This window comes from Notothenia rossii, assembly GCF_949606895.1.
Source record: "Notothenia rossii genome assembly, chromosome: 5".
In the NCBI taxonomy this organism is placed as follows: domain Eukaryota; kingdom Metazoa; phylum Chordata; class Actinopteri; order Perciformes; family Nototheniidae; genus Notothenia; species Notothenia rossii.
This window is the reverse complement of record NC_136903.1, coordinates 84,689,461-84,702,360: the sequence shown is the minus strand read 5'-3', so window position 1 is coordinate 84,702,360 and position 12,900 is coordinate 84,689,461. Positions and strand designations below refer to the sequence as shown.

The window sequence follows — 12,900 nt, the reverse complement described above, 5'->3', positions numbered from 1 at the left end:
TGTGTGTGTGTGTGTGTGTGTGTGTGTGTGTGTGTGTGTGTGTGTGTGTGTGTGTGTGTGTGTGTGTGTGTGTGTGTGTGTGTGTGTGTGTGTGTGTGTGTGTGTGTGTGTGTGTGTGTGTGTGTGTGTGTGTGTGTGTGTGTGTGTGTGTGTGTGTGTGTGTGTGTGTGTGTGTGTGTGTGTGTGTGTGTGTGTGTGTGTCTACGCCAAGTCATACTTTGAGCCATCCATGTACTTTACTTTAATTCTATAGTTTATACTTTTCTGTCTTTTTTTCGCAGATATCGAAGAAATGTTCACATCTTTTCAGTTAAAACCCAACACTGTGCCAATAACCCAAAGGTATGATAAATGCTGCATTTAGAATCTAACTACATTTTAAAATATTATAAGCAAAAAGTGTGAAAGGTACTTATGGTGTCATAAAATGTTTAATGTTTTACTGATAAATTAAGGTTTAAGCGGTTTAAGGTATGAAATGTAGCGTATTTTTAAAGATTGTGAAATGATTATGTCTTTGTCAATATCCTGTGTGAACCAAGTATCTGTAACAAGTACTCATGAGCTCATAAATACTGCCTTCTTTTCAGATTTCTTATTGTGTATTTTCCAGCTCAACCAAAAGACTTTCTGAAGAGTTTATTTAGCACGAGAAGTAGAATTATTGGGCTGACCCATACGGAAATATCTTATCTCAGTTTACCATTTTTTTTTTTTTTTCACTGGACAGGAAGGAGAGGACGATCTGAAAAGTAGGCTAACTGCTAAAGCTGTCAGACTAATGTAATGGATAATAAAAATAAAACAACATATTTAAGTACAAGTGCCTTCATTGTGTGCCTTTTTCAAGTTTTGAATACCAGACAAAGGCAACTGTGGCAAAAAGGAATTCTTCTTTTATCATTTTATTATCTAATATTAAATATTGCAGGTCTCCCTTGAAAAAGAGATTTATGATCTCAAGGGACCAATCTGGTTAAATAAAGGTTTGAAATGAAATGAAATAGAGAACTTGTATTATGTCCAACAGAAGAAAATGATCCCATCACTTTGGAGAAAGCAATCTTTTGACATTTCTTGTAGTGTAAGTATATGTAATAGAAATCATTTTCTGTAACCTTCATATAATGTAATTGTCTCTGAATTCTCCCTTTAGCTCACTGCTGATGTTCTGAAACTAAATCTAAATATAACATATTAAGTTTCAAAATATCTACAGTGAGCTGGAAGAAAATGTTTGGAACTTGCTTATAACTCCTTATCGGTAAGAATAATACAATTCTGTTCGTCAACATTTTTGCTTCTTCTGTGTTATTTACATCATGTAAGTCATTTGTTGGTGAGGGAAAATATATTTATATTGTTAAGCTACAAGTGTGACTGGTTAGGGTGTGGTTTGGAATTGGACCACCATTTTTCCAAACCAGTTAAGATTTAACAATGCTCAAACCACTGATCTTCGGACTCTTCCTTTTAATCCCTTCGACCAAAGCCTGTCCAACAGTTTCCAGAGAAATTTCCCGGCCAGGTTTCTACGTTTGTTAGGGTTAGGGTTAGGGCTAAAATGGGACCTACTTATACGATCAGAGATGACAATCTATTATGTTTTTATATTATTTCATTCATAGCCCATATCCCAAAAATGGTGGATTGGGAACAATCCATTCTCATTGTTGATCTGCTATAGATGGTGTGCTTGCATGCGCACTTGTTATGTACGATCTTACCATGCATGGCCGAGTCAATATTTGGTGAGACCCCATCTCGGATCAGTCGTGGAATACAGTGGTTTTGGCAGTAAAGGACATATTGGCTTGATTTGAAATAAATAAGGTTGAAGCTCATTGTGCCACTATTTCAACACGTTTTAGGTGTTCTAAGTGTTTTCCGTGCGTTATAGCTGAATAGTTTAAAATACCAATTCCAATGGGACTCGAACAATTGACCTTCAGATTAGCAGACATCCATTTAGATGAGCCAAAGCCACCCAGATGGAAATCATAACAATTGCAAAAGGGGGGGGGTTATACATCCAAAAATACAAAACTGATTACAGTCACTGAACTGGGAACTAAAGATGGAGACGTTCAAGGATCAAGACCTGTCAATATTTTGTCACAATATCTCTGGAGAAGCAGTAATACTGAGTTTTGTATGTTAATAAATGTTTATATCTGGCTCTCGAGGGCTCTGAAGGGAAGTGTCCTTCTTGCGCCAAACACACCCAGACATACTCCACAGTTTCGAAGCTTAATAATCAGCCATATAGTATTTTGATTTTCAGATTTTCAAAAACTAATACATTAACTGATGTGTGAACCAAAGCTGGAGGAAGACACGAGATGGATTAAACAACAATGGGGTTTGAAGATAAGCAAGATCGGCCTGGGTTAATTGGATGGGGGTCAACGTGGGAATTCCCAGTGCATGTGTTGATCACTCAAAGAGAGAAGCGCATGTCCCTGTTTTCCTCTTTGCTGCGTAAGGCTTCTAAATAAAAGTTGAACTTGTCAAAGGAAGTGAAAGAAAATATTGTAGCAACTAAAAACTGTTGTTATAGACACGTACACATTTAATAGTCGTATCGACAGAATACAAGGCTACCCGAGCAAAACATTGTGGCCAGCAGCATTGCGTAAAAGATGGGCTCATTGTGTTCTTAAAGGTACACATTCGATCAAAAAGACATCACAGTAACAGATACTATTACGGCGTACATACGGAGAGTTTGTCATGTGGCCTGGAGGTCTACTGGGGGCAACATCATCTTTCTTCAGATATTCTCAAAGCCATGTACTTTTAGTACATTATATCTTTGTTAAATCATCATCATAAGTAAGCCATCAGAGTAAGATAAACCACTAAAGCAGAATGGCATGTTGATTGTGTTGCTGGTGGGGAACTGTGAGCAAAGGAGCATTAATCAGCTACAGCATCGCAAAAATGAAGAATATTATAAGAGATTCAACATAGAGATAATGTAAAATAAAAAGTGACTGAGCATAGCCAAAGACAGAACATGGTACTCTTGTAACCTGGGCCCCATGCATGTAAAACAAACAGAGTTGTAAAGTCATTAAGCACATTTACTCAAGTGCTGTACTTCAATACAATGTACTTCTTCCACCTCTGTTAAAAAATAAGAATTATTTACTCAGCTATGCACACCTGTGATCTTCTTTCTAATTAAAAAGGTGCTATTTTAATCTACCTTGATGCTCTTTGAAGCTACTGACAGATTCATATTTCGTGATGAAACTCCAGACTGACGCTCTGACGCTGCACTAACTGATAAACAACCCATATCGTTTCTTCCCGAGCTAGAGTAAACGTGATATTACTTCAGCATTGTTAACATGGGGACTCTGAGATACATAGATCAGTTGAACCCACTCGTGAATGTCCAATTGAGCTTATGTGTGTAAAAAAAAATACAGCGGTTGCAAACAAGTGACTAAATGAGACTACTGAAACGCCCGAACGTTAGACGCCTGACGGTGGTGATGCAAAGACCCATTGAACTAGATTTCAGTATTATCAGGAGGAAGGACAGATTAGTTCTGTACCGAGCGGCAGCGGTGCCGGCCGCGGGGCCTTGGAGCCAAGTAGGCATATGTCTGGTTCTGATAGCGATGGATTAGCCGGAGAGGAAAAACAGACAGGAGGGACGACATTATCTGTTGGAGGAGATGGAGAGGACGACGAGGACTTGCTACGTGGAGGGGAGCCAACGGCAACCGGACAAATACATGAGGGAGGCCCGATACGTCACTCATCTGGAGGAGAGGACCAGGCGCGCTTAGAAGAGAGTGCAGAAGTGCGATCACAGAGCCTGCCGAGGCTATACATGACTTTGATTTGTTGTTTAAATAGGGGGGCCCCAGGGCCTGATGGCAGGTTAAGGCGGGCTTGCATGTAAGAGTGGGTTGGATCTTTGCAATTTTGTGGAGGTGGTAAAATAAGTATTTGACGGAGGGGGAGGATGTAGATGATGAAGAGGAAAGGGCCGAGTACTGATCCCTGGGGTGGCCTTGGGTGACTGGGGCTGTGCATGAGGAGTGTGTGTGGAGGGAGATGAAGTGAGATCGGTCTTTTCGGTCTGATTATCAAAAATGTTTACCTCAGAAAATATTTGATGTCATCAAATTGATTTTCTGCTTTTCAATTATTAATATGTTCAAAACGTTTTTTTTTCAAAATATAATACTAAATATTATAAAAGTTATTTTTCTTAACCAAAATGACCAAAATTGCATAAAAACACATATTATTCTAACACGGTTAATTTTGGACCCAATTTTGGAAGAGTGTAGGGTCCAGTGGCGGATTTAGGATTGTAGGAGATCCGGGGCTTAGCCCAGGAGTTGTTGGGGGGTGGGTTACAGGGGTAAAGTGCTATTTTTTAAAAGTGGAGGGTGGACCGAACATCCTTTAGGGGGGTCGTCGCCTCCTCTAGGGGGGTCCGGGGGCATGCTCCCCCGGGAAGATTTTTTTTTTAAATATTGAAGTTAAAAGCATCAATCTGGTGCACTTTGAGAGCAACATTAACCCTACCTTAATAATACCTTAAAGCGGACAAAAGGCACTGGAGAACACTTATTCATTAACACCCTTTAATGAAGCAAACTAATGCCTTAACTCACTCAAATACAGTCGTTTACTTATTTCGGTGAAACGAATGTGCGTAGAGTTTTAAAGGATCCGGATAGTCTCACCTTGATTCTGGCGCATTGCTTATCGTTTTATAGATCTATTCTCATCCACCATCTTTGTTTGTGACGTAAAGAATGTAACAGTCACGTTTCTGAATCGGACACTCTGAGTGGATGCAGTCACAGCCAATCAGAGTCTGATTCAGAGGGTTGCCAGTCAATTCCGTTGCCTGCCAGTTCCGTTGCTATGGTTCCGTTGTTATGTGTACTGAAACGAGAGCCGGTATAATTCCACGCGCCAAAACAAAATAAAAATTGGAATACGTTATTTTAGTGTCTTAAAAGTAGACTGAGGTATGAAGGGTTAACGTTACATCTTAGGATACTTTTTAGTCATGTTCTGTATACATACTAACATACAGGGGTATACTTAGTGTGGTTACTCCATGTTTACTAGCTATAACATTAACGTTACATCATTCTTTTTCACTTCTTACTCAGTCAGCCAGAGTGCAGATATCACCATTAGATTCACAAACCTGAAACATCATCCATTTCTTCACTGCAGGTGATGACATTGATGTCAGCTGCTGATACTGCTGCTGCTGCAGCTTGTGGCGCCTGCTTTGATGAAAATAACTTTCTAATATCCATAACTTTATATTAGCTTAAAACTAGGAAGGATCACTTCTTCTTCAGGGCAGGGAAGGCTACGCAGTACGCAGGCTACTGTCCCACAGCGGCTGCCTCTCTGGTGGACTCTGGTACTGCACATTACTCCCGAGACGTTTTCAACAATTCTTTTTTAAGTGAAACATCCGGGGCTTTTCAGAAAACATCCGGGGCTTGAGCCCAAGTAGCCACCCCCTAGCGCCGCCACTGGTAGGGTCCAATCACTCGTGCATCTAAGGGTTAACAACACAATACCCAAATGAGGAAATAATATATATCAATCATTCAAACAAGGGAATGCCATCATCATAGTATAGTCGATTATTTATTCATGTGTCTTACTTGAATAGCAACATCCCATACATTACATGTTACTTGTTAGACACTTTTATCCAAAGCGATTTAAATACTCAATACTGTGGACAATCCCCACAGGAGCAATTTGGGGTGAAGTGTCTCAGGGAGACAACGACATGCTGACTGCAGTGGGGTTTGAACCATAGGTTTGACCCCCTGATCCGAACACCAACGCACAACCCACTGCGCCACATGCCTCCCATCCCATACTTATTCATATGACAAAAACACTTTTACATGTATTCTTATTTACAATTCAAAATCAGTATAGTGGTTATAGTCCGATGTTCAGTCTAAGCAGGACCAACTTTGGAGACTTCTGTCACTGATTTTGATGTTGAGCTTTCTTCGTCACGTCCACTACCCATACACATCATCTCCATCATGCATAAACGAAACTGTAGGGGAAATAAAAACAGATAATTGAAGTTCAGATGGAAATGGTTTCTTGTCAACACGTGTAACCTTGGAAAAAACGCTACATGTACGATAAAGGAACAAATGAAATAACAAAGGAAATACTTTGGCGCTCCCAAGTGGCGGTCTCAAAAAAGGCACTGCACCAGAAACTGCAAAATGCACCATTCTCAGTGGGATTTAGTCCTTTTTCTTTGAACTTCTATCAGGATATTTCCACACATTTAACATGTTCTCTTGCTGTAACAAATGTAAATGTCCCCACTGTGGGACGGATAGCTAATGTGCACATGACAATAAAGCCTTAAATCTTGGGCACCAATCAATACAAAAAAACGTTGAATCAAAACTTTTGCAAGGAAGTAATTGTATGGTCTTCTAAAGGCTAAGTGAAATAAACATTATGAATCAGTAAGAAACAGAAGATTATGGACAAAGACTATTTTAGCACTTGAAAATAGATTTTGAATTTGTTGTGCATCACAACATTGAACAGACCTGTTTATTGAAGACAACATAGATGAAAGGGTTGTAGATTGTAGAGCCCTTCGAGAGACAGGAAGGTATGGTCGCCAATCTTAGATCGAAAGTTTGCCCACGGTTGTTCACAACCCAGAGAGCAAAGGAGGCATAAGGCAACCAGCACACCAGGAAGCCCAACACCATGATGACCACCATCTTGGTCACCTCCCGCTCTGCCTTTTGGGTGGAGGCAGACTCTGCCTGGGCCTTCACTGCCTGTGGTGGAAAAGAGAGGTGATTTGGGTTAAATACTTTTTATTAAGCCAGTAGTATAACTAGCAATAAGCAAGTATATCTGCAGCCACTCTGTGTTGAAGTTACAGCATCAGAAGGATACACTTTTACTAAATAACTCTTAAGATTAAGATCGTCGAGATTACCAATCTTCTTCTCAAGAGCGTCATGGTCAAGTCAAAAAAACATATCATTTTGAAATAAATGTAAACATAAATTACACACCAATAAAATGTAAAAAAAACAATCATCAACATATAATAAGAGACCAATCAGTCCAATCTGCCTTTTTTCAAGTCAACTCAAATCCGCTTTAATGCCTCTGAAAGGACCAGCTTCCAATCATTTGGGGGATTTTATTACTGATTCCAAACACAGGGAACACCATAGTTAATGCCTTCTTACCAAAGTCAGTCCCAGCTTTAGAGACAGATAGTAGCTCCTGGGAGGCCACACAATAACTTCCCATACTTTGTTGAAGTGATGTTGGTGAAGACAGAGGAGAATCTTATAAGAAAGTTCCAATATTTAAGTGTACGAGTGGACAAGCATACAAGGAACAATGATGAAAATGTATAACAAGTCTCAGTGTTCCGCGGGAGACGGTATCCAGCATGTGAAGGCATTGCAAAATGATTGTAGCTCAGACCTAAAGGTGGCAGCAAGAAGTATTTTGGTCTTACAAGAAGAGCAAGACTTGTTTTCACCAGTTTCTGGATGCAAAGTTTAAATGATTTTTGTTGACTACAGACTCAATTTCAATTACATTTGGCAATTAAAACATTAGGTTTTCTTTTTTTGGAAAGATATATAACACATTTTACATCACACAGGGTACGTACAAAAAGTTTAACTTGCAAATATTGTTGGAAAAAGTGGACGTTTACATTGAAAGCATGTTTAATGAATACTAGTGGTCCCAGGAGGATCCCATAGGGAACACCCAAAGAGACACTAAGGGGGCTAGAAGTATAATACTTATCAAACCAGCAGCTTGTTCTGACAAACCTATATTGAGAAGTTTTTGCTTATCAGTATAGGTCAATATTTTAAGATCCACATTATCAAAAGTCTGAGATGATTCAACCAGATAATTTACTAATGTAACCCACTCAAATAATGCAGTGAGTTTTTCACCTTGTAATAACCAGCAGCTCCCACTTGGGGCAGTGCTGGGGCAGCAGAGTCTTCATATGAGGGAGGAGAGGAAGAGCAGGCCAGGTGTGGTTGTTAATGAGGCTCAATGAGTGGCAGCTGAGTGTGGGCCCTGTATGTGTAAGACTGTGGGCAGTGTTCGAATCGTTTGATGTGCTTTTTTGATGCTGCGGGGAACCAGGAACTAGCAGAACCGACGAAAGTTTTTGGAGCTGCAGTTCTATTTCGTATGTGGCTTCGCCCTCTAAGGCTATCGCTATTGGGTAATCCCCTGCGCACTCGCGCAGCACTGAAACACTTGTAGTCCACGCCCACCCACAAGGTGGGCCCCACCCTCGGGCTCCCTTCCGGTATAAATAGGAAGGAGGCCCGACAATCTGCTCCCCTCTTTTCTTCAGCACACCGTTACTGAAGCACAAGAGACACTTCAATTGCAGAGTAAACATGAGTAACAATTGTGTGAGAGATTGTCCCTCATGTGGCTCTGGGTTCATAATGAGTTATGACCTTGATATATACAGTCTATGGTTATGACCAGCAGAGATAAAAGCAGTATGCGAATCCTGCCTGGGGTCAGAGCACGCGTACCCGGCTCTAAACCAGCAGGTAGCATACACACATTGCATACTTCCACGTACCCATCATCCCAAAACACAGGAAATTCCTGCATTTTCTCATTTCAGGGAATATCAGCAGACAATCGTCTGCCGTTCGGATAATTCCTGGCTCCTTGCATTTTTGTGTAGAGAAGGCTGGAGCCACTACAAAGAGGAGGGATGAGAGTGTGGTTTTTCTCTGGACGACCTGCTATTTGCTGACTCGCTCCAGAGAGGAAGTCGCTTTACAGACGGTACATCTCGTATCGCATCTGTCAAAGCCTGGGTTTCATAATAAATTGGAAGAAGAGCTGTCCTCTTCACTCTCAGACAATCGTTTATCTGGGAATGGAATTAAAGTCAGCCAGCATGAGAGCGCGGCTCTCGCGGTAGCAAGTGGAGGAACTGACAGCTCTCCTCCGGCGTGTCACAACCCACACAGCCCTCTCCGTGACGCAGCTGCTCTGCGTTCGCGTCAGCTGGTCACGTGATGATACCCCTGGGTCTCTTCCAACAGGGGTACACTCCAGAGGTGGTTCATTCGCTGCAGAAGCCTGCTGTTTTTAACCTATTGGTTTATAAACTGCAGAGCTCGAGCACACGAGCACCGTTATAACGCCTCGTGTAGACAGCATGCACACACCTCTCATCCCCTGGGCGTGTACGCGCCTCATGATGAGAGACGGAGTGAAATGCAGCATGTGGAAACTCCCTCGCAGCCCTTTTGCTTCACGGGCAGCGGCCGGGATGGCGTGGCTCATCACCATGACGACCATTACGGCACATCACAGAGAAGCCTCTCCCCCAGCAGTTCCATGGGATACAAGAAACACTCCTGTCATCCCAGGGACAGTGTCTGGCGTTGTTTTTACTCCGCTATTTTTCTAAATCTCGGAAAAGAACGGGGGAGTCGCCCCGTTGCTGTACAATCAATGTGTTGATTCGCACAGACAACAGGCCACGGCTATGGAAGCAGCCTACCTCAATCGCCAGGGAGGAGTACGATCTGCACAGCTTCTGAACGCAGCCAGGCGGCTGCTGTTCTGGGCGCTCACACACGCTGCTCTCATCAGAGCAATGTATATCCCCGGCGAATTGAACAGAGGGGCTCGCAGAGCGCAGCAGCCGTGTTATGCGAGGAGTACGGAGACTCAGACCTGTGTCAAGCGCACTGGCGCCTCAGTGGGATTTGGCTTTGGTGTTACGCGCATCAAGCAAAGCCCCATTTGAACCTTTAGACCAGGTTCCCCTTAAACTGTTGTCAGCCAAAGTAGTATTACTTTTGGCTCTATCAGTGAAAAGGGTGAGTGATTTGTCTGCTCTCTCTGTGGCTCCGTCATGCCTCCGGATCCAAGGAGATGCAGTTCAGCTGTTTTACGCCCTAAGCCGGCTTTTATGCCAAAGGTCATCACAAGCTCTTTTAGAGTCGAGAGTGATCACCTTGGAAGGCTTCTTTCCCCCTCCTCACAGGTCGGAGGAAGAAGCTGCATCTAATCTCCTCTGTCCTGCTAGTGGCGCGCACGGCTGCCTTGCGCCATTCTCAGCGCCTGTTTGTGCATTATAGAGACCGCTCGATCGAGCAGCCTCTGTCTGCACAACGGCTGTCACACTGGCTGTGTGAAGCTGTGTCACAGGCATATGTCTCCTCTGGGGGGGATCCCCCGGAGAACATCAATGCGCACTCCACCAGAGGAATTTCCTCCTACACGGCTTTGCACGGAGGAATGTCAGTGGAAGACATTTGCAGGGTTGCATCTTGGTCTTCCCCCTATTCATTTATTCAATTGTATTTGAGGGATGTCTCCCATTCCTCTCTGACACAACCTGTACGGAGTGTCTTGTCAGAGTGTGACGTCAGGGATCCAGCTGTGCGCCTCTCTCCTGCCTCTCGGCACGCGGAGTGCGGCCCTTTTTCCCTCTTATGAGAGGTACGTTTCCTTTTTTTCCTCTGACACATTTTGTACGGAGTGTCTTGTCAGAGTGAGTGACGTCAGGGATCCAGCCGTGCGCTCTCCTACCTGTCTGCACACAGAGAGCTGCTGTTCCCCCTCTTTTTGTCACTGGGCAATGTATGACCTTCGTCTCTACTTTTTCACAGCGGCAGGTATGTATTGTTCCCAGCCTTCGTCCCCTCATGGAAAATATTCATGTTATGCTATATTACAGGGACGGCGATGCGCCATTACGCATGGCGCAATAGGCATGGGTTATTATCTGAGCAGGTGTGTCTGTGCTTCTAGTACTGGGCGGACCCAGTGGGGCGCAGACTACATCATGCTTCGCCCTTAACCCAATAGCGATAGCCTTAGAGGGCGAAGCCATATACAAAATAGAACTGAGGTTACCTACTGTAACTCCAGCTTTTATGAGTATTGGCGAAGCCCTCTAACTGCTGGGCCCCACTGGCTCTACGAATAGCTGAAGAAAAGTTATTTTGTATGGGAGCAGATTGCCGGGCCTCCTTCCTATTTATACCGGAAGGGAGCCCGAGGGTGGGGCCAACCTTGCGGGTAGGCGTGGACTACAAGTGTTTCAGTGCTGCGCGGTTGCGCAGGGGATTACCCAATAGCGATAGCCTTAGAGGGCTTCGCCAATACTCATAGAAGCTGGAGTTACAGTAGGTAACTTCAGTTTTTGTCTTCTACTCACCAGAGAAAGGATTATAAAGGATTCCACTCTACAGAAAAAGGACTGATGGTCATTGGATTACCAGAGAGAGAAACTACAGACTACCCGGGTTCGATTATTGTTGTTTTGTCCATGATAGCAGATTGGGTTTCACTGGGGTGGATGAGGGGTTTGTGAAAGTGTTGTGTGAATGATTAATAAAATGCCAGCTATATTAATTTGATATTGTTTTTTCTATTTATATTATCTTCTACTCCTCATTGAAAGCAACCTAGTACATAGAAGTGTTACACTAATATCTCATAAAGACAGCCAGATGATTTTTACTGATAGACTTCGGCTTTGATAAGATCTCATTTGGAAACATTTGTTTTCCTCACCATTTTCAGCGTAATGAGTAGCTGAGAGTAGCAGAAGACGATGGTGGTGAAGGGCACAGTAAAGCAGAATCCGAAGAGAAACATGACGTAGGATTCATTGTTGTATTTATTGTTTGTGGTGTACCAGTCTGGACCACAGGAGCACTGCAGGCCTTCTGGGATGTACCTGGAGAGAGATAATCACAAGAGCATTGAGTGCACTCAGATTCCAAGTGTTGAAGTGAGTTTCAGTTTAATAGGTTGGTTTTAGTTTCTTACCTGCTCCAGCCGAAAAGTGGAGGAACTGCAGCCATCAGTGCAAACACCCAGGTTAATGCACAGCAAGCTATAGCATGGTCAGGCTGGAAAATAAACTGACCAAGTGGCTTGCAGATGACCAGCCATCTTTCAAGCGCTACCACAGCGAGAGACCACAGGCTCACCATACCTGGAACGACAATGACAGACATTAAAAACCCTTTTTGAAAACATTTTAATGAAGTTCAGGAATAAAAAAGGGCTTGATGATGTATATTGTTTCGAACCTACAACTTGAATCTTACCTCCAAGCGTTGCCAAAAAACCTTCAACCTTGCATCCTAGTGTTCCAAAGACGAAATATCTGGCTGAAAATGAGACGAACGCAGTGAAGGAGCCCGCGCAGGCCACGAGGAGGTTTGCCACGGCCAAGTTCACCAGGATGTAGTTAAGGTGGGACCGGAGCTTCTTGTATTGGATAGTGGTGGCAATGGTGAGGACGTTAATGGCAGTGCCAAAAATAAATATGAAGAACATGAATCCTGCCATGCCATAGAAGAGGGACAAGTCCCCCAGGTGGTCCTGTGGAACCAGGAAAGGACTCAATGCCGTGAGGTTGTTGGTGTCCAGGGGAACAGGTATCCAGAAGTCTTCTGGTAGCGCCATGGCCCGAGATCCTCTCATTTAGCCTTTTTATATATATATCAAGACAATTGTTATACCGAAAGTGTTCTCCTTGTTGTTGCTTTACAGATCATATATATTATCATATAACAAGAGTAAAAGTTTTAAGAGGCAGACATGAATGCTTTTTGGTCTGCGTCCCTAACGCCTCTTACTAATCTCTTGTGGAGGAGGGACTTTTATAAAGGTACCAAGGAAGCTACTCATCCCCATTAATGGTTAATGATACTATAATTTAATCATATATTAGGGTAGGCTTTAATCAGTGTAATTCATTTAGTGGTTTGCCCTTCTTGCTGTACTGCCAAAGAGGATACAACCTGGATATTTGAGGGGTTGAGGATAACTTATGCAAAAAGTAGAAAG

The 12,900-nt window shown here is 42.9% G+C and overlaps 1 protein-coding gene across 1 annotated transcript; it reads right to left on the bottom strand.

Annotated features, from left to right (window-relative positions):
* Positions 1-5,974: 5,974 nt before the first annotated feature.
* Positions 5,975-12,534, bottom strand: LOC307042123 (blue-sensitive opsin-like; the record flags this gene model as incomplete). The annotated part of the gene is made up of 5 exons (XM_079685851.1): positions 5,975-6,079; positions 6,597-6,836; positions 11,614-11,779; positions 11,872-12,040; positions 12,156-12,534. 5 exons carry the CDS (start codon positions 12,532-12,534, stop codon positions 5,975-5,977), a joined length of 1,059 nt encoding a protein of 352 aa, XP_079541977.1.
* Positions 12,535-12,900: the final 366 nt, after the last annotated feature.